The sequence below is a fragment of the Amphiprion ocellaris genome, chromosome 7 (genome assembly GCF_022539595.1).
Source record: "Amphiprion ocellaris isolate individual 3 ecotype Okinawa chromosome 7, ASM2253959v1, whole genome shotgun sequence".
Classification (NCBI taxonomy): domain Eukaryota; kingdom Metazoa; phylum Chordata; class Actinopteri; family Pomacentridae; genus Amphiprion; species Amphiprion ocellaris.
In genome coordinates this window covers 9,876,995-9,903,998 of record NC_072772.1, presented here as the reverse complement: position 1 = coordinate 9,903,998, position 27,004 = coordinate 9,876,995, and the positions used below count along the sequence as shown (strand labels likewise).

General features: G+C 38.3%; 1 protein-coding gene across 5 annotated transcripts in view; it reads left to right on the top strand.

The window, feature by feature from the left end:
- The window catches only part of LOC111572654 (cytoplasmic dynein 2 heavy chain 1), a 146,128-nt gene that overhangs the window by 42,574 nt on the left and 76,550 nt on the right, over positions 1-27,004 (top strand). For 4 of the 5 annotated variants that reach the window (XR_008602311.1, XM_055012354.1, XM_055012355.1 and 1 more), the window contains exons 56-80: positions 632-745; positions 1,239-1,381; positions 1,811-1,892; positions 2,328-2,488; positions 3,405-3,542; positions 4,674-4,787; positions 4,884-5,044; positions 6,675-6,798; positions 6,910-7,031; positions 7,230-7,316; positions 8,342-8,468; positions 9,878-10,019; positions 10,792-10,901; positions 11,253-11,273; positions 12,335-12,433; positions 13,316-13,439; positions 15,322-15,485; positions 15,832-15,951; positions 17,409-17,543; positions 18,915-19,058; positions 22,002-22,091; positions 25,755-25,820; positions 25,946-25,996; positions 26,078-26,131; positions 26,435-26,566. Coding sequence is in view for 4 of the 5 variants with exons in the window: in XM_055012354.1 (XP_054868329.1) it covers positions 632-745; positions 1,239-1,381; positions 1,811-1,892; positions 2,328-2,488; positions 3,405-3,542; positions 4,674-4,787; positions 4,884-5,044; positions 6,675-6,798; positions 6,910-7,031; positions 7,230-7,316; positions 8,342-8,468; positions 9,878-10,019; positions 10,792-10,901; positions 11,253-11,273; positions 12,335-12,433; positions 13,316-13,439; positions 15,322-15,485; positions 15,832-15,951; positions 17,409-17,543; positions 18,915-19,058; positions 22,002-22,091; positions 25,755-25,820; positions 25,946-25,996; positions 26,078-26,131; positions 26,435-26,566 (2,825 nt within the window). In the remaining variant the exon portion in view is untranslated. The remainder of the gene's footprint in view (positions 1-631; positions 746-1,238; positions 1,382-1,810; positions 1,893-2,327; positions 2,489-3,404; positions 3,543-4,673; positions 4,788-4,883; positions 5,045-6,674; positions 6,799-6,909; positions 7,032-7,229; positions 7,317-8,341; positions 8,469-9,877; positions 10,020-10,791; positions 10,902-11,252; positions 11,274-12,334; positions 12,434-13,315; positions 13,440-15,321; positions 15,486-15,831; positions 15,952-17,408; positions 17,544-18,914; positions 19,059-22,001; positions 22,092-25,754; positions 25,821-25,945; positions 25,997-26,077; positions 26,132-26,434; positions 26,567-27,004) is intronic. The other variant, XM_055012356.1, reaches the window with a different exon arrangement.

Genomic DNA, 27,004 nt, shown 5'->3' with positions numbered 1-27,004 from the left:
TGCCTGCTGACGATCGCATGATTGCAATCCTACTACAAATCGACCGCTGCAGTCTTGTCGGGACTTATCCCTCGGAAATGATACAAGGAATGAGCAGCTTTGGTGGAGTACTGAGCTCTTTGAGTGCTTTTCTAGTTAAATTTTTTTTTTGTTACTGTCAGACTGAGACTAGCCAGCTGATTATACCTGTTTCCAGTCTATATGCTAAGCTAAGCTGACTGGCTCCTCTGGTTTTTTTCTGAACAGTCAGATATGAGTGGTGTGGATCTTTTCATTTAACTCGATGTCAAGCCATTTCCTGACATGTCAAGCTGATTGTCAAATTAAAGCAAAATAAATAATAGTATCGTCAACTGAAGTTCTTGTAAGTACAAAGAGTCCAAACTATCTGTGTGTGGATATGGACCATACACTTCCATGGCTGCAATGATTTTAACAAAAACAAAGCTATACAGCAGTCGTATGTTACTATTTTATTGTGTTCTGGCCCCATTATTTTCAACATTTAGTTCCTTGTGACAGATATAGATGTATCTACTCTCAGATGTACATCGCTTTGGATAAAAATGTCTGCTAAATGAAATTGTAGAATTGTAGGATTGTACAGATGTTATTGTGTGTTACGTTTCAGGTGAAGTTCCAGGTCTGTATACACCAGAGGAATTGGAGCCTCTACTCTCCCCCCTTAAAGATGCTGCCTCCCAGGATGGATTCACTGGACCCCTCTACAACTACTTTTCACACAGTAAGTATTGTATGTTTACTGACAGCATAGTCCCTCTGTTAGTGTGTTCATAACTATTTTGGTCTGTTCCTATCTATGAGGTATGTGTGGTACATTGAACCTCTTCTCACCGTAAAGCTCTACTGCATTTGTCATTTCTTTTTACAGATTGTTCCATCTGCTCTGTACTTTGATTGTATCTGACGCTATTCTTCTGCCTCCCAGCTGTACGCTGGTGTGTATACTGTAGCAATGGTGCAGTGTCACTGAAGCGTGGCTTGCTGCTCGAGAATTAAATCAATAACTCTATTATTGTCAGACTACTTTGACTAAAGAGCTGCTTGTTCACCTCCAGTGTCCAACTCTGCTAGGAGGTTCAACCTAAAAAGGAAACCATCACAAATACTAGTGCCTGTCATTGTGTTGTGCCACACTGTGTCTGGGTTCTTCAGCATTTTATGACTAATTCTATCCCTCTTAGTTTCCAAACCCTTTGCTTTTCATGTTCTCTTAGGAATCCAACAGAACCTCCACATTGTTCTGATCATGGACTGCTCCAACTCTAACTTCACCATCAACTGTGAAAGCAACCCAGCCTTTTACCGCAAGTGTTCTGTCCAGTGGATGGAGGGATGGTCTGAAAGCAGCATGAAGAAGGTTAATTAAGATCAATAAATAGAAAATCAAACCAAGTTTTAAAAAAAAAAAATGGATATTTAGTCCTCAGTTATTGATATGTTTCACACCAGGTACTGAGCATGAAGGTTTGCAGTGCATATATCTGAAAAAACAGACTTGTGTAGCCCAGATTTTGATAAGATTTCTCGCTTTCAGTTGCTCTGCTGTAGACCCAAACTTACTCGCATGCTTTACCAGTTTCGAGTGACTGTATTTCAAACATTGACCCTATGACAGCAAGCCTTAAAAGTAAATTGCGTATCTGTCATAGCTAAAATCCGAAAATTGAAGACTTGACACATTATTTTAAAGAAGCAGATGAAAGTAAAGTTTTGTAATGCACGCATCAGTGCCTTCTATCTAAATATCACGTCTGATGTGTGTAAACCTGTCCGTGTACTTTGTCAGATTCCTGAGCTGCTGTTGGCAAAAACAGAACAAGGAGGGGAGGAGAATGAAAGAGAAAAGGGCACGAAGAGGAAAAGCTCTGGTAAAACTCCATTATGACTTGGGGATATTGTAAGATTCACATGTAATCTATGTTTATACAACTACTATATTATTGTCCTTTTTTATTTGGTTCAACCCTGTCATTACCCTTAGTGGATGTAGTACATTTTAGTACTTAACCTTTAGTACTTTACGCTTCCAGTTAAGACAATGGTATTCCGTATTAAGAAATTATTCAGAAAAAAAATCAATGTTCAGATATAGATTTGTTTACTTGAGAAGCTCCCACCTTTACAATATGAGTAACATCAAGAAGATGGAAGGTATGTTTATGTGAATTACTATGAGATAATTCAGAAGTTTATCAACCATATTACTGGCTTGATATTTTTAGATAATCTGTGTTTCATCTGATGAGAATGACTTCATATCCTCAATCCAGTTTGTGTTTGTTTCCATCTTTGATTCCCATCAGGGTTAGGACAGGAAGACCTGTGCCGTTTGTTCCTGATGGTCCATGAGTCATGTAGAGAACATGGTGCAACACCAAGCCAGTACATGGCCTTTCTGCATGTTCACACGGCAATATACAGTCGGAAGCAAAACCAGCTTACAACAAGACAGCAGCATCTACAGGTAAAATGTCATCGGTATTTCATGGTGCATATTCATGAAGAAGTATTACTGCTAATATTTCTCTTGTTCAATGGTTCGCCAGTCAAAGGTAACAAGTGAGCACATTTTTTAAATATGAGACTGTGTTTTTTTGTATTTCAGAATATAAAGTAAGAGCATGTTGTAACTTGTGGTGTTACACAAGATATGAATGAGATGAGTAGAATTAAATGTGCGTTCATATACATTAATAACAAAGTACTGTAAACTAAAAGACATGTTAATAATAATGGATTAGATTTATATATAGCGCTTTTCAAGGCACTCAAAGCGCTTTACAATGAATCCATTATTCATTCACTCACACATTCTCACTGTAATGGTGGTAAACTACATTTGTAGCCACAGCTGCCCTGGGGCAGACTGACGGAAGCGTGGCTGCCAGTCCACGCCTACAGCCCCTCCGACCACCACCAACATTCATACACATTCATACACCAGTGTGAGTAGCTGCACTGGAGGCAAGGTGGGTAAACGTGTCTTGCCCAAGGACACACAAAGCACATGACCAGGACACAGCGGGAATCGAACCGCCGACCCTTCAATCATTGGACGACCCGCTCTACCACCTGAGCCACAGCTGCCCAATCTTAGTAGTCTGTAGCACATGAACAAAATCCCATTTATTAGCCAATAAAAACATATGCACTGTGTATTCTGCGAGTGTTGTAGGATATTTGGCAGTGATAAACTGTGATTTCCATACATGTCAGTCTTTCTTGTTTTATTCACTTATAAATGTTGCCTGTAAGTGAGCACCTGCCCACAACGCAGGTGAAAAACACAGTTGAACTTCTCAAATGTTACATTTCTTCTTACTGCTCATATATCAGTCACATTTCATCTGTTTCATATTATGATTGACTGGTGTCTGCAGGCAGGTGTGTCTAAACTGAACGAAGCTAAAGCATTGGTTGATGAGTTGAAGAGGCGGGCTGCTGAACAGAGTGCGCTGCTGAAGACGAAACAACAGGAGGCAGATTCTGCCCTGCAGGAAATCACAGCCTCCATGCAGGTGTGTATGTCTGTGTTGTTTGTGTGTATGTTTGTTTGTGCCTGCCTGTTTCACCGTGTGTAACTTTGACACTCAGTGGCAGGCAGGACAGTAGTCCTGCAGGGTTTCATGTCTCCTCCAACTTAGATCTATCCCCCGCTCAACCTCCTCTTCTCTCCTCTCCTCTCCTCTGCCAGTTTCTTATCTTTTCTGCTCTGCATGTCTCTCAACTCCTCATCTGCATTGCAATATAAAGAAACTTTTTTTCTGAATTTCCAATGGCTGTGTCCTCCCTGCTGCGAAAACACTATTTGTTTAGTGTGTGTATTTGTTTTTGTGTAACTTTTCACTCAGTATTGTCTATCTCCTGATACCTATGTTTCCATTTCCTCCCGCTGACTCTGTCTAGAGAATGGATAGATGTATTGAGGGGAAAAAAGGAACCTGAACACTGTTCATTAGTTATGATATTCCTCTGTCTTTCACTCTGTAGGGAATGTGCTTTTCTGAGTTTGATGGAGAGAAAATAAGAGAAACAAGAAAAGGAAAAACTATCAGTGGAGTCAGTTTGCAGAGTGATAATTAACAACTAGACTTGATCCTTTTGGTCTGTAGCAGCAATGTCGCCTATGGGGATGAAGAAAAAAATGAGAAAGACTGGGACAATGAGATGAAGGGTGGAGGCAAACTAAGTAAAAGAGTGATTGAAGCTGATGATGGAAGCATTCAGAGCAGTGAGCAGTGGAGAAGAAAGGAAAATGAGGTTTGGAGAGTTAAATATAGAACATATACAGTATATAGCAGGGGGTCAAGCCATGACCGTGGGAAAATTGGAAGGATGGCAGCAAACTCAATGATAAGATTAGCTTTGGATGAGGATGTGATGATAGAGATGTCAGATAGAGGAAGTGTGGGAAAGCGATGTTGCCAAAACATTCACCTACCTCAATAGTGGCGTCTCATTCTGACTCTTCCTAAATCGAATCTTTGATCCCTGCACAGAGGAGGACTACAGATGTATACCCGAGCTATCTGAGAATTGAAGACTTATTTACATTTTTCACAGCTTGTACCTCCAGGATGGGGTCCATTTTTTGGGGGGGCAAAAAGCGCTTTTAATTATAGAGCATATTTATGTTTTTTGTTATCCAGAATGCCAGTGACCAGAAGACAGAGATGGAAAAAATAAAAGGGAAAATGGCTCATGAAGTGTCCAAGATTGAAGAGAGAAAATCCAAAATAGATGATGAGCTGAAGGAAGTACAGGTAGGTTGTTTGACTGACTCTTAGTATCAGTATGACAGTTTCTGAGCTATACTTATCTTCATTTCCCTCTCTCCCCTTACCCTTGCTGTCCTCTAGCCTTTGGTAAATGAAGCAAAGCATGCAGTTGGAAACATCAAGCCTGAAGCTCTGTCTGAGATCCGCTCCCTCAGAATGCCCCCTGATGTCATCAGAGACATCCTAGAGGGGGTATTGAGACTGATGGGCATCTTTGACACTTCCTGGGTCAGCATGAAGAGGTGAGAGTGAAAGGGATGGGACAAAAGTTTAAAAGAATAACAAGAAAAAGGGTAAAAAATAAGGATGAGAGTAATTAACTTTACACGGATCTTCAACACCTACTGGGCTAACTGAAAGAGGTGTGAGGATGTGTTGGGGTGATGATAGATAGGTTGCAACAGAGGAAGACGATGGAATGGCTGAAAATGAGAAAAGGATATGAGAAAATAATTGAAATCATGAAATATTTGTGGAAAAATCTTTTTTGTGTTTCAGAAGGTGGGCTTTTGTTTATTGTTTTTAAGAAAAACTAACAAGCTAAATTCTTGACAGTTTCAATATGTCAGTTCTCAACATTGTCAGTATTAAAGTCAACAAATAACAGAATGTAGGTTCAAAACTGAGCAAAAAAATGCTAATACTAATATATAATATTAGTATCATGTAACACTAATATATAAAGCTTCGCCTGGCCTTCTGTGTACCCTCACAGTAGCAGGAGAAAGATAAAGCTGGAAACTGGACTCATCTGACCTCAGAATCTTCTTCCAGTCCCTGGCTGTGCAGTTCTTGAGTGCTTGGGCTCAATGACGCCGGCCTAACCTCTGTCTCTCATTGATCAGGGGTTTCTTGACAGCCTTGCAGGACCTTAATCCATGGCCTAAAAGTCGGCCACATACAGTGCAGATGGAACACTGGATACCAGTTTGTTTTGGCCACTGCTGCTGAAGCTCCTGTGATGTCATTTGGCGGTTTTCCCTACACATGCGGATCAGGATGCGATCATTTCTTACTGAAGAAATCCTTGGACGCCCAGATCTTGGTTTGTCTTCCAGATGTTGGTTCGTCTCTGTTTCTGTAGAGTGTATCCAACTGCTGAAGGACTGCATCTGCACTTTCTGGCTATCTTGAGGCTGCTGTACCCTTCCTGGCTGAGAATCAGTATCTTCATGCGTGTTTCCTGAATTAGGTTCCTTGTATTAGCCACTTGTGTCTTCTGTAAAAAGCACAATCTTCACTAGTGGATCACCGTTACCAAAATGAGCCAATACTAAAAATTTCTTATGTATTTTAATATTTTGTACATGTATTATATATTTTTTTCAATTTTAAGTTTGTAATGACTTTTTTTAGGATTTGTTTAGTATTTTGGCTGTAACTGTACTAAAAGAAATTGTACTTGACGACCTAAGAGTGATTGTTAACGCAATATTTCACAAATGCATGGGGTGTACAAAAACTTTTTTCCACCACTCTGTGTGGGCATCTCAAGTACTTTTACATTGGCCCCATTTGAAGGGATCAGGCAGACAAAATTTTTTCGCAGTACTAATGAGTAAATCAATGTGGTTTGTGTGGGAGGGGTTTGAGTAGTAAAGATGACAGACCGTTTATGTTTAATTCAGGATGGAAAGAAAGTCTTACAATGTTAGGCTTGGATAAACTTTAAATTTCCCACCTTGTGCATTAAAAGTTAGTTTATTTTATCCTTCACTCTGATGATCACTTCTTTAATTTGCTCTTCCATGCCATGTACTGTTATACTTGCGCACACAGCATTGTTCCTGTGTAGCTCTTTTTACTGTCACCTTATCATGGCCAGTGTTCTCTCTCACTCATTTTTTTTTTCTCCGCTGTCCTCCTCTGTAGCTTTCTGGCTAAGCGTGGTGTGAGGGAGGACATAGTTACATTTGAAGCCAGGAACATCACCCCTGAGATTCGCCAGAGTGTCGAAGAGCTGCTCAACAGGAACAAAGCCTCCTTCGACCCCAAGGTCAGCTAGCCATGGTCACAGTGAGAATTACATGTATTGTTGGTGGATGTTATTCACCTCTTGACGATGTTGTTTGTTGGTGTCTAAATATGGTGTTGTTGTTATGGTCAGAATGCAAAGCGTGCAAGTGCAGCAGCTGCACCTCTGGCTGCCTGGGTCAAAGCCAATGTCCAGTACTCCCTCGTCCTAGAACGGATAGAGCCACTGGAAAGAGAGCAGGCTGGACTGCTGGAGTAAGAAAACACAAACACTGCTCCAGAAAACACATCCATGAATTTAGATTTTTTAAAAACTAACAATGTTAAATATTTCTAAGTGAGCTTATGATCTTGGACTTTCTTACTCACATACGTATGCATACACTTAAAAATACACATGGTTATCATGACATCCATGTAATACCTTTCTATGTTTCTTCTGTGTGTGTCCAGAAACCTTCGGAAAACAGAGAGTAGGAAGAATAAACTAGAGGACCAACTCAACACTGTTGGTGCCAAAGTAAACGAGTTGAAAGAGAAGTATGCCTCCTCTCATCTTTCTGTCCATTCTGATCGCCTTTAATTTGTTCTGTCTTTTGCCTGTGAAAACATTCTTGTTGTTGTTAAGTTCTCATAAACATCTGAAGTGTAGTTACCCATATTTCCAATTCCACACTTTCATGGTGATCATCAATCCCTTGTGACCAGTTTTAATTTAAGTTGACCAACAGAAAAAAATACATAGATGCAGTTAGTGACGAATGTAATGTAGTAGAACTGCACCTTAACAATAGTGTTCCACAGGTAGAAAATCATGCAGCTTCTTCAAACACTTTGTTGCTCTCTGTTCCTACCCATTTATTCCCTGACAGGCATGCAGCGTACCCCCTTCTCTGCTGCATGTATTCTTTCACCATGCAGGTATATGGTAGCTGATTTAACAATCAATACAGCCTGAAGGATATTTGACTCTCACCCTCTTTAAATTAGCTGTACTGGCTGGAATTAGGAGTGTAGATGCTGTCATCTAAATTGATTTTGTTACATGTGATGATGTAGTTAGACCTACCATAGTAAAGTCATTTTTTAAAAAATGAAGAAAAAATCATTAGACATTGGGTAGTCTCACTATTTATACAGTAAAGTTCAACAAGACTCCACATTGTAAAGGTGACTGAGCCCCCATTCTCTTTGTGCTGCTGTTTCTTCCACCATGGTCAACCTTTGCCATTTGTCTTCCTATCCATCCATGTCCATGCAGTCATATCTGCAGTCTAATCTGCAGTGGCTTCTCTCTGCCCTTCTCAGCTCCTCTCCTCCCCGCCTCGCGTTGCACTTTCACTTTGTCGCCATGTCTGACATACTGTATGTATAGCTTTGTATTCTACTTTCAACAACACATAGGGAGCTACACGTTATATTTACAAGCTATTTGACCTATCTGGTAAGTATCTGGTAAACAAAGAAATATCAGAATGTCAGTCTTAGAAATTTCCAGTGATCCCATATCAGACACATTTATCTACTTACTGATAACTTCTTCCTTCTTCTTACCCTCTCCTCAGGTTTCAGTGTCATACTGCAGAGGCAGCTAAGTTGGAGACTGAAGTGACAAAAGCTCAGGAGACGATCACTGCCGCACAGCAGCTCATATCGCAACTAGATGGAGAACACACACGGTGGAATGCACAGGTAGTTTGATGTATGGCTGTGTTGATATGTGTATTGGTGTGGGAGGTTATACACATTTACTCAAAAGGGGCTCATTTACCATGTAAGAGCAACAGGAGATGTGAGTGTCTGCGAGTGTGGTTACATGTGTGTGTGTGGGCTGGTGACAGGGGGATGGATCCCGCTGTCTTGGGTCCCTTCTGGCTGTTTTTACTCCTCTCCACAGCATCTGTCTGCACCTTAATTAAAACACTCAATCTCTTCCTGACACACTCACTTGCACACACACCCTCACTCTCACTGCCTCCCTCAAGGCTTGCACCAGAGAGCCAGTTTTCTCTCTACTCACGTATTTCCATATACTCTCGCATACACACATGGGCATGCACTTACACACGTCATCCCTAACTCTTTTCACACTATACGGTAGCTGTGGATTGCTCTATGTTAATGCCTCTAAGCTGTTTAAGTGTTTCAAGGGAAGGGAGAGCCATATAGCAACATAGGTGTACACAACTACACAGCAAGTGGTGCAGAAATAGTTGAAGTTTTGAGTTGAACTGTAGAAGGTTGCATGATGTTTGACATTATTAATATAGTAGACCAGAAACTACAAAGTTCGGAAAATGTGCAGCTTCAGATGTGGACATTCAGGGGTCATAATTACGCCTGCTGCATTCACCAAATGCTCTTAAAGTACCTGGAACCAACCCTGATTAACCTAGTCACTGCAGTGATTACAGTACCATAGTGTCCAAATCTGTCCCTGTGTTTGTAGGTTAGCCCTTTTTGCCTAGTATAGACATTTTAAAAATTATAGTCCACAAAAGAGAAGGTCCAGGCACTCATCGTTTGCAAATATGAGGATTTTTAATGGAGGGCCAGGAACATTAAAAAGCACACCAACGCGTGTCGGCTTACGCCTTCATCAGGATGTTCACATCCTGATGAAGGCGTAAGCCGACACGCGTTGGTGTGCTTTTTAATGTTCCTGGCCCTCCATTAAAAATCCTCATATTTGCAAACGATGAGTGCCTGGACCTTCTCTTTTGTGGACTATTACTATTGCCGTTTCCCATGAGCACCTTCGTATTGCAGGATACCAGAAGCTCCCTGTTATTTCTTTTCATTTTAAAAATTATTTTGTATTGAGACCCAAGTATATAAATAAAGGTGAGTCACTTGCTATTCCAACATTAGTATGTTAGCAGAGGCTTGTATCACTTACCTTACTTTCCCCACCTTTTCTCCTTTCATCCTTGACTTTCTTTACATTCTTACCTCTGATTGCTCCCAAACCTCACTGTGCCCCTTCCTTCTCTTGTCATTATTGTTTCATACTTTTTTCACCTACCTGTCTGTCTACCCTTCACTCTCCTCTGTCTTGACCGTTCCTTTTCTGTGTTTTTTTTCCCCTATCTTTCAATCAGATGTCTGAGATAAAGGATGAGTTGGATACGCTCCCTATTAGGGCCCTGCTTGCTGCAGCCTTCATCACCTATCTGTCTGCAGCTTCTGAAGACCGTAGAAGAAACTGTCTGGAGACATGGATGGCTCAATCAGGACTACAGAGTAAATATATTACTACTTTTAGCGTGCTAATATCAGCACAGATGAACTCCTGTATTGAACAGCCTACACAAAGACTGCTACCCACAGACAGCACTGTGTTACATATGGCACATTTGAACTTGCTAACTCTGTCTTAATTGTGTGTACTGATTAAAATAAATCTAAATATGGATGGTTCAAATGGCTTATTTACCATTTAATCATTAAATGGTAGCTGCAACCATGTTGATGCTTTTTTTCTTTAATCTGTCAATCATAAAAGGGCCATTATTTTAAATTATATGAGTAATCAAACCTGTGTTCACATAAAAAAAACACCTCATACTCACTTAATAACCATAACAGTATATCACAGTTTTTGACACTTTATGGATTTATGGACATACCAAGCATCAAAATCTTGATTATTTATTTATTTCTGTCCATATGGTAATATTTCATCTACACAAGTGAACCTGTAAAATGTATGCTCTAACAGCACTACTTGTTATCTCATAGAGATATAACTGTATAATTCTTCTTGACACATCTTTCCCAGACGGTCTCAGATGTGCAGGTTAATGCCAAACTGTCCACAAGCCCAGCAAGTTGGTTATCAAGATTACTTAGTGACTACTGTTTGTGTAATGAAATGTGTTCAGGCACTAAAGTTGCATTGGGAAATGTTGTCAAGTGGCTGCTGAAGTGTCCAATAACTTCATTATCTGAGGTTTCACTAAAATTACACTCCTTTCAGTTAATCGTGTGGCTTTGTGTGGTGTGTTTGTTTAAGAATTTGACCTGCGGTCATTCCTATGCTCGGAGAGTGAACAGCTGATCTGGAAGAGTCAAGGGCTGCCATCGGATGACCTCTCCATGGAGAATGCACTGGTCATACTGCAGGTTAGACAAAGATTTTAAATCTGCATTTTTGATATGACAGAACGATTCATTTTAAGAAATACATTTAATCATCAATGTGCATCTCTTCTTCCCAACTCTTGAACTTTTTGCATCACTGAAGTAATTACATTCTGCTTTTATATTAGCTTACAATATGCATGTTATATCTTTGTTTTGTGCATTTCATGCATTATTTAAAAAGACATCAAAGGAAAATATAATTACCATATTTGCGTGTAACATCCAGTCTCCCAATCGTTAGCTGAAGCATGAATTTTTCCCTTGTTGCCATTCATCTGTCCACCATTTGCATGTATTGTTTTTCTGTTGTTTTTCCATTGCTGCCTTCAGATCAATGCCCTGAAGTTACAGGTAAGACATTGTTCATCGTCATAGCTCACACCTTGTTTATTATAGCTGTGTGTTTGTGGTTCTTACACTGTCTATATTTATGTGTCTAATGTACAAGTTTTTATTTATGTATAAAATAAATAAGGTATGTATTTATTGTCATAAACTCTGACATATATACACTTTCAAGTGAGATAGTGCCTTTATATTTATCGATTCAACGAAATTGTTCTTTGGAAAAAGTAAATATCAAAAGTGCCTACTTCTACTGTGGCCAAACAACTCTGTCTTTGGTTTATCTGTCCAGTGCACAATATCTCCAAAGATCCATGCACTTTGACACCAACAGTTGCAAGAGCTGTCTGCAGATCCTGTGGTGAAAGTTTTGTCTTCTTGGAGATTTCTACACTGTCTGTTCTTGGGCTGAATTTGCTGAAGCAGCCAGTCCTGGACAAATTGGCAGTCAGTTGAAATCCACACATCTTGTAAATAATTATTCTTACAGTAAAAAGATTTATTCAAAAATAATTGAGGTAACAATCAGAGGTTTAAATATGACGGGTTGCACCTGTCACTGCCTGTGAAGGTTCTAATCATTGCCAAGTAGTCTAGAGCCCCCGATTTTATGGATATGAAGGTGTGACAAAGGGGTGTACTTGCTTGTTCAATATTACTGATCTGTTTTTCTATTTATTTACATTATGAAAATGCAGAAACATTTAAGATTTATTTGTTTAAGTATATGGCCAATATTAATCTGCACAGTTTTGAAGAGGATCAGATGTTGGCTTGTTGCAGAGTAAGAAAAGCCTCAGGGGACAGTATGAGACGGAGAATCCGTGAGCAAGAGACCATGAAATAGAAGAGTACATAATGAAAGCAGGGTGGTGGACTTCATTCCTTTGTCTGGCAAAGGAGTGATGGTGGTCGATAAGCATGACAGCACTGTGACAGGACTGAACTACACACACACACACACACACACTCCTCGTTTTCCTATCTAAGTGAGCTGCTTTCTAAGTAAAATCATCCCAAAAAACTTTACCTGAAATTCTGTACTTTTGATTTTGTTTTCTACTCAGAGTGTTGCTTGTCCATTCCTGATTGACCCATCATCCCGAGCTACAGAGTGGCTATGCACACATCTCAAGCAGCACAGGCTAGAGGTCATCAATCAACAGGTGAACACACCATCGTATCACACATTTCATATACATGTACACACATACCTTAAAGAACACACAATAGAGGTCATTAGTTATTCTGTCACACTCAGTTTCACCACCAGCACACCGATAATATGCTTTGTTCAAATCAATCAATCCTAAACCTAACCTATCAGTGAGGTAACTTTTATGTCTGCGGAAGCCTATAAAAGCAGATCCTGTGGAAAGTGTCTTTGAAGCGTTTCTGGAGATATCCTTGATTGATCTCATTCCGTGTGTTTGATACATGCAGGTCTATTTAGTCTGCTAGTGTACCCTTATCATTTAGTTGTTAGCAGACCATATGATTAAGCTACTTTTACTTTTGTCCTCCATAACATTGATCAGTATTGTGCAGTATTACTCATGACTTACTATGCAATAGTTAGTAATTACAGAATAAGAGTTAATTGTCATGTCCATAAAGTGGTAATTTAGTTTTTGGCACATTAAGCCACTGTAGTCACTGCTCTGCACAGGTGCAGGAGAAGTGTTTGAGCTCTACATGAGCTCTGCAGCATTTTCAACTACTTTGTTTTAATACAGGGATTTGACATGTGCAGTATGTGAATCTATTTATAGTTAACTCATAGCCATACACATGCACTGTTAAAGGTCTTGCATATCTATACTGTTAGTTTGCCTTTTGTAACAAACTTAAATATTTTTCCTAGTGGTCTAATAAGTACTCTTGGGAAATGGAATCCATAAACTGTGTATAATCTTTAACTTATTAATGATTGCTAATTGTTATGAATAGTAATCATGTTACTATATAGTCATTGCTCTGTCCACCAGACACAGACAATTTAGGGTATTTTTTTTACAACTTGGTGTTGGTGGGCCTTCTCTCTTCAGGACAGTAACTTCATGACATCCCTGGAGCTGGCAGTCAGATTTGGAAAAACCCTTATCATCCAAGAGATGGATGGCGTTGAACCTGCGCTCTATCCACTGCTGAGGAGGGACCTCATAGCGCAGGGTACTCACACACACACTTACAAGCGCAAACGCCACTTTCATTCAACCACAGGTTGCTGATTACTTGCCTCTATGTGGATGTTTTTCTACATTGTAGTGAATTCTCATTTTGAAGGAAATTGCTTGAACATTTAATTAACCAATCCTGACTAGTGCATGGTGCTAAACACAGATGTTCTCTCTGTTGATGAAGTGCTCAGTCTGTGCACCATGAACAATATTCAGGCTATAGTCATACTTTATTTCTGCTCATATCATATTAGATATGAAGGTAAGCAAATGATTATTCATTGACTATGTTGCTGTCATTTTATATTCAGACATGTCCATGGCAGCCATGTACTTACTGAGTGAAAGGTAATAGATTCTAAATGCACAGTGTCTCAACACTTTCCTCATTGTAAAATAATTTTGTCAATAGCTTGTCAGTTTTAAGTTAATTACTTGAACCTTACTGAGTAAGTTTTTAATAACTTTAATAAAATAAGAGGTCTAAGGCTGCAGTAATTAGGGGAAAAAAATGAATGGCCATGACCCCAAAAGTGAAGCCTTTCTGCAGTGTCAACTGTATCAGGTGTATCAGTCAAGTAGTCAGGAGGATTTTAAAACAGCTTATGAGCATCCTGTTGAAAAGCATTTCAAATGACTCAGCAAAGAGAAGTATGAACAAAGAAGAGGGTGGATGAATAACAATATTTAAAGAAAAAAATCAGGTCTGTCACATTGTCAGTCCTGCCATTTAATATCAGTCTTTTGTACATAAAAAGTAATTGCTTTCGGTGTGTCAGTTTCCATTTTGTACAAGGACAGAAAAAGAACCTTCAGAGAAAGGGTGGTAGTTTTTCAGGGGAAGCTCATTTATTGAGTTTGCCTGAATTACTCAGTCTTTGTTCCTTTCGTTTTAGAAAAAAAGAGCTTGGTGAGAAACGGAGCAAATATGACTTGAGTTCATATGTATGTATGGAAATCCAATATTTTACATCCTACTGCTGTCATATTCAGTTCATGCTGATGACTCATACAGTACATACATCCACCAAACATTTCTTTGGTGACATAACATAATTCTTATTCAAAATGGGGATAACTTATTCCCTTAACTGTAAAAATGTTGCTCTTTATATGTGTATTGTTTATACTTGTAGGTTATATGCTATCAAAGTGCTTAACAAAGGTGGAAGACAGTTACATTTGTAAAAACAAACATTTTTTTCAGGGGCTTTTTAAAAAATGATGACAGTTGAATTATCATAAACACGCTAATCTTGAGTCCTCATAAAAAAGTATTTTTTTATCATGGAAGATTCAGACAGCTCAAATACTTTGCAATTATTTGAAAATAATATTTATTATATAAAATCAGTCATGCAGTGTTGCATTGTGCTTTGTTTATTCTTATTTTATGGATGAACACTCTTTGAACTTATATGATAAATAAAAAGACACGTACGAAAATGCATCTAATATTCAAGCATAACTCTTTTTGAAGCTTCTGATATAACCAGTGTTTCTTGGTTTCAATAATTGCATACCAATCATGTAGATGTACACAGGTTGGCGACATACCTGCGAAAATGAGTGTGATTCATAAGGCTCTGAATCATCCAGGGAGAGGCTGTTGTCTATTTGAAGCTGAATTGGAAAGAGTGGGGGCAGAGGAGGTATGCGAAAGGGCAAGTTATCCACTTAAAAGTGGTGTTGAACAAGATGAAAAAAGAGACAAGACAAAGGCATGGCAGTACTGCAATGCAGACATCTCAAAGACAGAAATTTGAGGAGAATGTAAAGGAGAGAAGACAGGATTTAAAGTGGCTGCTAAAGACAAAGTTTCAAGTCTCTTTCTTTATGTCCACATTTACAAGTATGTCTGTACACACATGCAGGTCCTAGATACGTGGTTCAGATTGGAGACAAGGTTATTGATTACAACGAGGACTTTCGTCTCTTCCTCGCAACGCGCAATCCAAGTCCCTTCATCCCTCCTGATGCCGTTTCCGTGGTTACAGAGGTCAATTTCACTACCACCAGGGCGGGCTTGCGAGGACAGGTAACCCACTTAACACACACTAAAACCCAAATACGCATTCTGTTCCAGCAGCTCAGCTCATGGTATATCTTTGTAAATTCAAAAAAAGACACTGGAAAGATTTAGTCTCTCCTGTTGTGACCTTGGTTTCAAGTGTGCTACAGATTTTCTTCTTTTACAGCTGGCAGTTTGTTTCAATTTATTGCTTAGTGCTCAATAAGAAAAAAATGCATGTGAAAGACATGCTTCTCTACTGAAGTAACACAGTGCTCATATGGATTATACAGTATATGTTTGAGTCATACAATTTGTGTTTCCGTAGTTATACTGTATCTCCCCTTGCCTGTTTTTTGTGTCTGTGTGTTAGCTGCTAGCCTTGACCATCCAGCAGGAAAAGGCAGAACTGGAGACTGAGAAAACACGACTACTACAGCAAGAAGAAGACAAGAAGATACAGCTGGCTCAGTTGGAAGAATCATTGTTAGAGGTACACACACTGACATACAGTATACACTGCAAGTGCAAAGAAGAGGAGAATTCTACAGTTTTTTGTTTACAAACTAGAGCAGTATCATATAGGAAGATTATAGTGTTTTCTCATTAAATAACGTTGACAAAATCATTGTGTAGCTTTCCACAGTTTGGAATGCTCAACTGCTCCTGCATTGCAGACCTTGTTGTTGCTTGCTTCCACTGTCAGTCAGAGAAGTGTGTAGTGGGCAGAATGAAACAGTGTGTACAGAATGAGCAGGGGGAGTTGTGGTGCCACGATCAGTTTCCCTCCTGTGAACACTGCCAAATGTGTCTCTTGGAGCCCTCCGCCAAAGCCAGTAGCACCACTGCTGGGTATTGAACACATGCCTCTGTAGTGCTGCAGGAATGCTTTTTCCACTGCAGTACCCAGCCACCTAAAGCACTACCTTTAATACCTGTACTTTTAGTTCAGTTCAGTCTAGTTCAGTGGCTTTGTGGAAATTCGTACCTTTAACCATTTAGCAAGTATTTTGTTTTTTTTGTTGTGGTGAACCAAAAACTTATGGAACCGAGACAATTTTGTGTCTGTAATGGCACATTTACATGATTGTAAGAATACTGTATTTTAAGTTTTGTTTCTACAAATGAAGTTACAAGTTTGAGAAGTAGGTCTCTTTTGTGTCTGCAAAACAGATGGCAAATGCATAGCAAGTAGGGAGTAAATTCACAAACTTTTTTCAAACTTTATTTGTGCACTCAGCCTTCAAATTAACAACTTGTTAGTAGTTTGTAGTTATGTCAATTTAAACCCATGGTAATGAGCAAATGGAGCCAAAAAACACATCAAACAACAGATTGTTAGTGCCCAAATGCTTAATAGGCCTGCTTGTACTTCCAGCCAAAACACAGTTGACAAGAGCTTAATGCATATCTGCAATGACAATCAAACACTCGTGCCCACATAGTTGATGGCCATTGTAATACACAGATATTCACCCCGATGATAATTTTTGTGAACACAGTCTAAAGGAAGTTCGGACACACACACACAGATAATGCCTAGAGCAGGATGTCATTGCTTCAATGGTACTAGACATGTAATTATTCTTGAATTGTAGGAGCATATTCGACTTGACATTTCCATGCTCCACTGCTTTCTCATCTATTTTACTTGAATTTATTTGAATACATTTTATCACTTCGTTTCAGGGAATAGATTCCACTGGATGGAGTTGGAGAGTCATGACACTCAATGAATGCTTAAGTTAAAAAAAAAAAAAAAAAAGCCCCACGTGAGGCTGTTGGAAATGTCTCTTTCTCTTACAACTTTTATCAGATTAAATACTTCAACCAATTGATAGATGAATATACTTGCTCTTACATAATGTGAATTCCTGAGCTGTATGTTGTCCTTTTTTTCTCACACATCTCTTACAACCTGTCCATCCGTCTGTCTTTTGTCCATGTCAGACATTGGCTACAGCTCAGGGTAATATTCTGGAGAACAGGGAGCTGATCGAGAGTCTGAACCAAACCAAGGCAAGCAGTGCCTTGATCCAAGAGTCACTACTGGAATCGCACAAGCTACAGGCATCCTTGGACCAGGTAATGGACATCAGGAGCTCATGTAAACACACATACACACTAAACTTGACAAAATTCCATGGAATTTCTGATTACCATCCTCACTGTAAAAGTTCTAAGCGAGTTAGTTTTAGTTTGCTGTGTCAAAATTCATGTCGGTTTTAGAAGTTAACATTGTTAAAATTGCGTTGCCAGTTACCGCAGTATGGGTTAGGATGATCAGCTCCATGGATGACTTGCCTTGTTGTTTGTGTTGCAAACAAATTTTTTTTCCTGCTAAATACACTGTGCTTTTTGCTGCACATCTTTGTCAACTTTCCTAAAATTAATCAAGTTAATAAGTAAAAAAACAACAATTACACATATAAATCTAATCACGCATTGAACCAGACTATTTGAATAATATATAGTAAACGTAACAACAGAGAAGCACATGACAACACATAATGACACTTGTACCCAATCTATGAATATAAGATTACTCCTCTTCCATATAATTTTAAAACAACTTTTATTGAAATCTGAAAGTTTAACTGCTACCCACAATTATGCATTTTTTCTGTAATTTGGGCACGGATATCTAAGTAATTTACAGATATACAAAAATTCACTGCATATACTGTGGTAAACATCAACCCGTATTCCAAATCAAACACTTTTTTTTCTTATTTTCAGTACATCCTGCAGCTGCCCTTACAAAGTACTTAAAGTTGCATGCAGTATGATACAAACAGGACATGCAGTTTGTCTGCTCTCAGTGGCTCAAGCTTGTTTATACTTGTGTGAGATCCTGTGACATGTTTGACGTATCTTCCGCTACACAGAGGGCCAGAATGGCCAAAAAAACATGGTGACTTGCATACTGCAAAATGCAACCATGTCCTGGTATTTTTCCACATGCTGTATTTAACATTCTATGTCTTTTTTTATATGGCACTACAGAATGTGCTAGTATGGGTATCTGAATGCACCCTGGATTTCACGCATGCAGAAGCGATGCATAATCATCCTCTAGGGTGCAGTGTTATACCAGAACTGATTTTGTACTTTCTTCTCAGTTGTTTCTATTTATTTTTTTCCTCTTTCTGTCACTCTCACATGCAAGTCCTGTCTTTTCTCATATTACCTGCCTCATCAAACCTCTTGATGTCTGTCCTCATTTTTCTTTCTTTCTCCTTCCATGTTGATTGAAATAAACATTTTCCCCTCTGCTTTTCTGCATATCCATCCCCATATCAATCCCTTTGTGATTTCAACCATCCATCTGTTGTATTTTATGTAATTCTCTGAAACATATGTGGTTCTTTTTCTGCTGTTTCTTGGTCTCTTTCTTTCCCCTTTTGTCTTTTTTATATCTCTTTCCCATTGTTTTTTGTTTTTTTTTTTTTTTAGGAGCGGGATGCCTACCTGCCTCTTGCAGAGAGTGCCAGCAAGATGTATTTTGTCATCACAGACCTGTCAAAGATCAACAACATGTACCGCTTCAGCCTTGCTTCTTTCCTGCGCCTCTTCCAAAGGGCTCTTCAGGCCAAGAAGGTAACTGGATGTCACACAGCTCTTACAACCCTTCCATTTTCACTCGGCACTGCAATGTTTTACCACATTTCTCTCGCAAAAGTATCTCAAGAAATGATTCTGCTTTAATTTGCCCTTCAGCTGAAACCAACATCGAGTGAATGCATTAATGCAACTACACAAATCATTCTATCAGTTATTGGATAAACAACCATACTAACACTCATACTCAAATTTAATTTTACTTTCCAGGCATAGCAGTCTTAGTATAAAAGAGAACACACAGCTGGACTTAACATGCCTACATAGAGTACAACAACGCTGTATCTTACCTTGTTCTGTAACAGGACAAGATCCTCTTTGGTTGTGTTCACTGTAAAAGCCAATCATTTTCCTTTGTATTTTAAAGTAAATTGTTTAAAGTAGCAATGCTCTTTTCCTAAAATCCATTTCAAGTGCTACTTGTGTTTGTGTATTTATTTGCTTTGTATTTTATCAAATACACTAACACTAATGCATAGTCAAACGTTGTTTGAATGAGATACCAGTTAATAATCCTCAAGTAGTTAAATCTGGTATTGTGCCATGGTATTTATACGAATAAAAAGGCAGAAAATAAGCTTCTCTGAATAATTTGACATTTTGGGAAATGCATTTATTCACTGTTTGGTAAAAATGTGATAACAATCTCTGAATAATAATAATAATAATCTGAAAACTACAGCCAGCAAATGGTGACCTTAGCTTCACATAAAGACTGGAAACTGGGGGAAATGATTGTCATTGTTCCGCCTAAAAAAAATAGAACCATTAAAGTTTGCTGATTCACATGTTACATCTTTCTAGCTTGTAGAGGCTCTTACTTGTTGCTGGCAACTGCTCAGAAGCAATAAATAGTCCAGCATATATACGCTCAGTGTATTTCTCAAAATGTCAAACTATTGCTTTTAGAAGCTGTGTGTTTTGGGTTGGCACATGGTCATGGATCGCTTGTAATTTGAAGAAAAAGCCAACTATAGCAACTCTCTTTCTAGGGTTAGCTGGGTAAAAAAGAAAATCTATACATGGTGGTGAGGTTACCTTGGAAAATACAAATAAAAAGCAGAATCCTTATGTTGTTGTCTGCTGTATCATCCATCACAATGAAGCATGAAAGTGCAACACCATTGTGTTAAAATGACAGAACAAATGAAATAGTCTTTTTTGTGTAGCTTGTAGTATTCATGTTTGCATGCTTACGTGGATTATCTATATAAAGCTTTTCTTTGCTTGTTCATTTTAAGTGAAGTTATTAATTTAGTTTTGCTTTTTTTACATGACTCAAAGTATAATCATAAAAGAATATAGTTTCAGTTTAGAATATTGTTTGTGTTAGCTACTTAAATGTTTTTGTACTACTGATTATTGTTTATTGCAGTTATCAGAATTATACAGACTTGAACACAGATCAATATACCATTGTGTTGGCATATTGCAACAGAAATACATGGTATTTTGTGAGGTTCAGTTTTTTTGACAAACTAAGCTTAATTCCATTTACTTCATTTAATTCTTTTCAAGGATTTGAATTAAGTTCAGGTCAGGCTTGATTTTTTTCCACTTATTTTTTTTATTTTTTCTTCTGCGAGTTTATCACAGTCTGAATTGTACAGCTGGTGAGCATCATGGGCTGTCTATCACACTGCTGTTCTCCATCTGAGCCCTAAACACTGTCTGATAACCACACACACACACACACACAAACACACACACACACACAGGCACGCAGGCATTGGGTTTAGAGATGGAGCACTAATTCCCCAAATCCTGTGTGGGTTGTTAGAGCCAGTGCTGTCATCCAAGAATGTCACCAGGCAGCAGCTGGTCACCACTGTTATACGTTTTGCGCGTGTGTGTCTGCGTGTGCGCGTGTGTGTTGGTGGGCAACGAGTGTGGTCCGAATACTGCACTGATTCATGGACTCTCTCACTTGGCATTTTTTTTTTTTTTGTTATATTGAATCAGCAAGTTTAATTTGCCATGAGCTGCAGATGGTTCCTGAGATCTGGAAGAGAGTTTTTCACCCTCTCATGGCTGACATCACACACTTTTTATTTGTCTACATACACAGATCAACACCACCTCACACACACACACGTTAGCAAGCACACACAGTGTACAGTATGTTCTTGTAAACTTATAAAGCGTGAACTTGTACTCTCAAATCATGGGTATTTACATGAAATACATATTTGCAGAAAACCTCACACACCTCAAATATACACATGTACGGAACTGCATGCATTACTGAAAGACATTGAGGACGTGTTCAGAAGTCCCAATTACCTTCAGCAAAGCTTGAAAACAGTATGAATTCAGGTAGGAGAAGCAACCAGATAGGATGAAATGGAAATAAAGAATAGACAGAAAGGATTCATCTTGAATTTCTCCGTTTCTTAAAATTCCTCTCACTTTCTCAAGTATGTTCTTTGTGTGTCTGATTTTCATGCTCCAAATAACCTGTTCAACAATTGGTACTCTCATCACTGTGTCAGTTTTCCATACTGCTTTATGACTTTCCAAGTCCATTTCATCTGCTCTTTCTGTGGTTATATATGCACCAGGGATAACAATGAATAAAAGTGCATGACAACAACAGCAAAAAATAGATACAAAGTTACTGTATGTCTTTGTGGCTCTTCAACAACCTCGAGAGAATCGGCTTACCTTAATGTACGACAAAGAAAGGACACATTTGAATGATAATGTCACTGTTAATTTTTATTCCATTGCTGTTTATATATCTAACACAAATTTAGCTAAAGTAAAAGATGTTGCACACAGACACATGCACTCTCATATTAAAGACACCTTTTGAATCTTTTTAGCGGCAGGGTATTCCTGTCCAACATCATCTCATCCAGTTTAATGGCTCATGCCCTATCAACTCACTAAATGTGTGTTTGTGTGTGCTTTTTTTTTTAGGAAGAAGTAAACACTGAAGCCAGGATTGCTGCTTTGGAGGCCAATTTGAAGAATATGGTGTATGAGTACGTCTGCCGGTCGCTTTTCAAGGTAATATACATACTTTCACACAGAAATAGAGTAAATGCAATGCTGAGTGTCTCTATAAATTCCCTGTCATCACTCGAGTGATTTGTATAGGCGATACGTGGGCAATGACAGAAAGGGCAAATTGCGAAATGTAGTCAGCTTGTTTTGAAACAAATTTTGCTATTTGAGCTTTTCTTTTTTTCAACAAACCCTCAGTAGTTTCCTGTCTGCCCTGTAGTCTGTTGTTGAATTGATTCAAATAATAACTTGTTCATCCAAAAACAAAAATCAAACTTATGTATGTTTGTAAAGTATCTGCTTTTTCTTTGTTTTCCCAAGCTACCTAATGGTGTTATGAATGTCTATTGTCCTCAACTAACTTCTCTAGCACTAACTGATTAAAAAAAGTCCATTCCTTGCACCAGAGTAAGACTGAATTAAGGGTATAAACAGAAATTGACTATTTGGATTCATTTCTTCATTTCTTTTTGCTCAACAGCTAATTTGACATGGCATAACTGAAATATGGACTGGATAAATAAAGTACCTCCTCATGACAATGATAATGTGCCATGTCTGGACTTCTAGATGATCAGTGTTTAGGATGAGAGACTAAACCCCAGTTTGGTGTTTTAATGAGAAGCAAGGCCGGTTGTTCTCAACTCCCGTAGATGCACTGAAATCTTTGCAATTTTATGATGTAAAATAATAGTATTCTTAAGGAGTGTTTAAACCAAAGTCACACTGAGATAAACACATATTTACACAATCCTACAATGAAACTGCTGCAGCTGACACACTAATGAAGTGTCGGATATTGAGCAACGTGGCGATCATTGCATCGATCAAACAGTGAATGGTAAATGTGATTTCTCTGTCTTTTGTGTGTGTTTGTGTGTGCATGTGTTGCTTTTATGGTAATGGGAATTTCGAGCAGAGTCGTTATTGCTGTTAGCTGCTAATCACATCTATTTGCTATTTACTCAACACCTACACACACACATGCACAGGCACACATACACACATGTGCGCACACATGTAAACAGCAGCAGCCCAGTTATTAGCAGAGAGGAAACATTAGGCTACTTTATCAGGGCCTCTGTCAACATCCGCATGTATGCTGCAAAAGAGAAAGCTTTGAGGGAAGAGGAGGGAGGTGTAATAAAAAGATAAAGTGGATAATGAGTGAGGGAAGACAGAAATTAGGGAAGTTTATAAGGAGAAAAAAGAAGAGGACAATTTCAAAGGAAGGGGGGATCAAATTTAGAAGACATCACGATATACATAGGTGAAAAAAATTACAGATTCCTATATACACACACATATATATATATATATATATATATATATATATATATATATATATATATATATATACACACACACACACATATATATATATATATAGGAATTGTATGTGTTCATAATGGGTGTGGAAGGTGCTCAGACTAGAGTGTGTTTGTTAAATTCACCCTCAAACAAGCTGATTCAACTTAATAAGATATTGACTGAGCATCGCTAGATAAATCACAGCTATTCTGCAAGATATTGATCGCTAGAACTCTCATGAGCAAAGACTCTTATTTGGTTGTTTTTTTTAAAAAAATCTGTCTAAATGTGTTAAGCTTATATATTTTTTGCTCATAATTTGGTGTTTTATGTAATCTTTTTTATAACTGCAGTCATTTTCTTCATATTAAATACTGAACAAGAATCTTTTCCTTTGAAAATATGATGAAATGAGGCCTGCAGTTCATAGAAAAAAATGTACTTTTTGGGAAGTGGACAACAATTTTTGGTCTGTCATATACTTCATTATGATGTAATGTGAATAGAAGTATAATATTATTATATTAGTTCACAGAGTAGTACATTTAAAGGAATATTTTTATTATTGAACAAGCGAGCAGAATTACATAATTGAATAAAAATTACAATATGGACAAAATGTGCATACATTGTGTATACATTCTACCTTTATAATTACCAGGAGTTGTGACTTTAAGAGTAGAGTCTGCAATACAAATACAATGTACTTTTCTATCTTTTCTATCTCCTCATGATCAGAATGTACAGCTACATTCTGTGTGTCTGCTGAAAGAAAATTCAGTTTTTTGTATGCAGCGCTGTTTAACACTAGTTCAGCATGTTCTCCTGTGTTCATGTACAGGACGGGTCAAAGGGAGGAGACGGTGAGGTGGGAGGAGAAGGTAGTGTGTGGGAGTGGGATGGTAGATCTAGCACATGCTAGCTATCTAAATATGCTAACTAGGTAAATGTCAACCATTTTCTTCCAGAATCATATGTTCAAATTAAAATTATAAGCTTTTATGAGAGCAAATCATAGAGCTGAACCTGCCGACTTCTGGGATAGAAAAGAAAAAAGATACAGCTGCACCTTGTGTGTGAAAAAGTGTGGAACACATCATGTTATTTTCAAACAAACAAAGAAGGATATTGTGCATGTCAGTCTGTGGGTGAGAGTGTAGGTGTGTGCTCATGTGCTGTCATGGATCATGGGGTTTAGTGTACAAGGGTCAAACATGGCTCAATCTTATTTTTAGAACCATAGGTGGAACACACAGTTTTATTGGCAAAGTGTGTTATAGCACTATTCTTCATTCAAGCATTGCTCTAGTGCTGTTGCTCAAAGTTTATAGTTTAGAATACAGAATCATGTTATTTTAGCGTTAGACTATGGTGCTTTTTGCATTCTTTCTCTTTGTCTATTTTGCTTCTCAGTACATTTGAATGATATTACAACAGATATTCTTAGGTCGACGTCCATCTCCCTTATGTACCTGACTTTTTTAGCAACAATACATGCATCTGGTTGCAGTGATAGCTGCTACTATGAATAGCAAAAACTGATTAGATTAACGCAGTCATTTAACTTTTTGCCGCTTTACAAAACACAGCATTGAGAGCGCATTACTCCCTTGCATACTAATTCTAATTTGGTTGTCCTTACCAGCCAGTTGTTCAGTGCATAAAATTAGATTTACATAAATATGCATGACGACCACAAAAGTGGTGTGGCTGTATTTCACTGTGAATGTTATTTGGTGCACTGTCTATTTTGTTTTATGGAAAAGCACTGCGGCCGAAAGGAGTTTAAATTCAGTTAATGATTAACTAAGCTCTTAAATGAGGCCTTCCTGCATCGTTTATCTGTATGTGCGTCGACTGGTATTTCATTGCGTATTTGTGCATATATGTGAATATTTGCTTCCTGTTCTCATTCTCTCTCGCTACTTTCTGGGTGTCATTTTGCCATCTTGCTATGTTTCTTGTTCCTGTTGAAACCTCTTGGTTGCTGTTTTTCTATTTCTCTTGGTAGGTGGGAGTGGGATAAGCGTCTTGATTAGCGGCTGTTTCTGTTATCTCCATTCAAACTCTACCAGCAGATTATGAAGAAAGAGAGACAGACACAACGAGAGAGTCTTTAGGGAGGATACAGCAGCTTTTGTAGTGCTTGAAGTCCCTGAGGCTTTTTGTCAAGCTGTACTAAACCTCAACAAGTTGTTTAGTTAGGCAGGCTGAGCTTAAGTGGTGATATCTTTTTCACACTCATGCTGGAAGATATACAAACTTTTTGTTTTTCTTTAGTTTGGTTTTCAGCAGAGCAAAATATCAAGTTCTCATGTCTAATTTACTGTATACCATTTACTGTGTTTGTCTCAGGCGGACCAGTTGATGTTTGCTATGCACTTTGTGAAAGGCATGTACCCGGAACTCTTCCAAGAGAATGTGAGTAATATTTTACCACTCTGTACTGTTTTTAGGCTCATTACTGATTTCAGTTGAAAAATAAAGGTAGAAATATTGCATTTGAATCTGCCAAATGTGAATCTTAACACTAGTGTTTGTCGCAGGAATGGGATGTCTTCACCGGGTCCATTGGTGGAGAAGTGTTCAAGAAAGAGGTGTGTGTTTTTTTTTTCCTCTGTGTACAATAAAACACCGTACTTTTCTGTCATTTAGTCACACCCCTGCTCTCTCATCAGGAGTTCCCTGCTTGGATTGACCAGGAGAGGCATGGAGCAGTGGCCATTTTTAAAGTAAACACATTAATATACAAACTGACATATGCAAATGTACATGCTTGACACAAAATACAAATAACTCACTTGTTTTAAAGTTACATACACAACAATAATGGTATAATATCTAATTGTGGTAACTTTGACATTGGAATGTTTTCTCTAACCGGTAGACATCAGAAATATTTCAAATTAAATATTGTTACATAGAATGCCAGTGAAGTAATTATTTTCTAAGCTATTGATTAAAATTGAATTCATCTAACATGATGCCTTGACCTGTCTTTCACCCTTTGAATCTGTGCCTCCTCTTTTTTGCAGGCTACTTTTCCAGCTCTCTACCAGACCCTGTGTCTGAGCGACTCAGACCTTTGGCTGTCCTTCTTGCAGAGCTCACAGTGTGAACAGGAAATCCCGTCTTCCATTGCCAAGAAGAGTAGTACCTTTCAACAGGTCAGCTTTCAATTAGCTTCCTAACTGTTAGGTATAGAAACTAAATTATCTTCTCTGCATTTGTTAGCTTAAGATGAACTTTTCAGTAATTGTATTGATTGTTGTCACAAAAGCAGATTGTCTGGTAATTTTAAGTTTTTGCTAAATGGTTTTTGATTAACTCTCCTACCAGTGTCAGCTAGTACTTGAGTATTTAGATGTTTGTTTAGTATTGATAGAGCTACACTATAATCATCTTAAATGAACGCCACTTAGTTCTCATGCCTTAATCTTTGTACAAAGACATGGTATTATCAACCAAAGCATAACCACAGATTCTTTGTACTAAGAAAATACCAGTCTGCCCTCACCAATATACAGAAAAAAAGGTAAAATTCTTGAACCTGCCCAGTGGACCTGCCTCTTATTATTTCCTATTTGTTTTCAGTTAATTTCTGT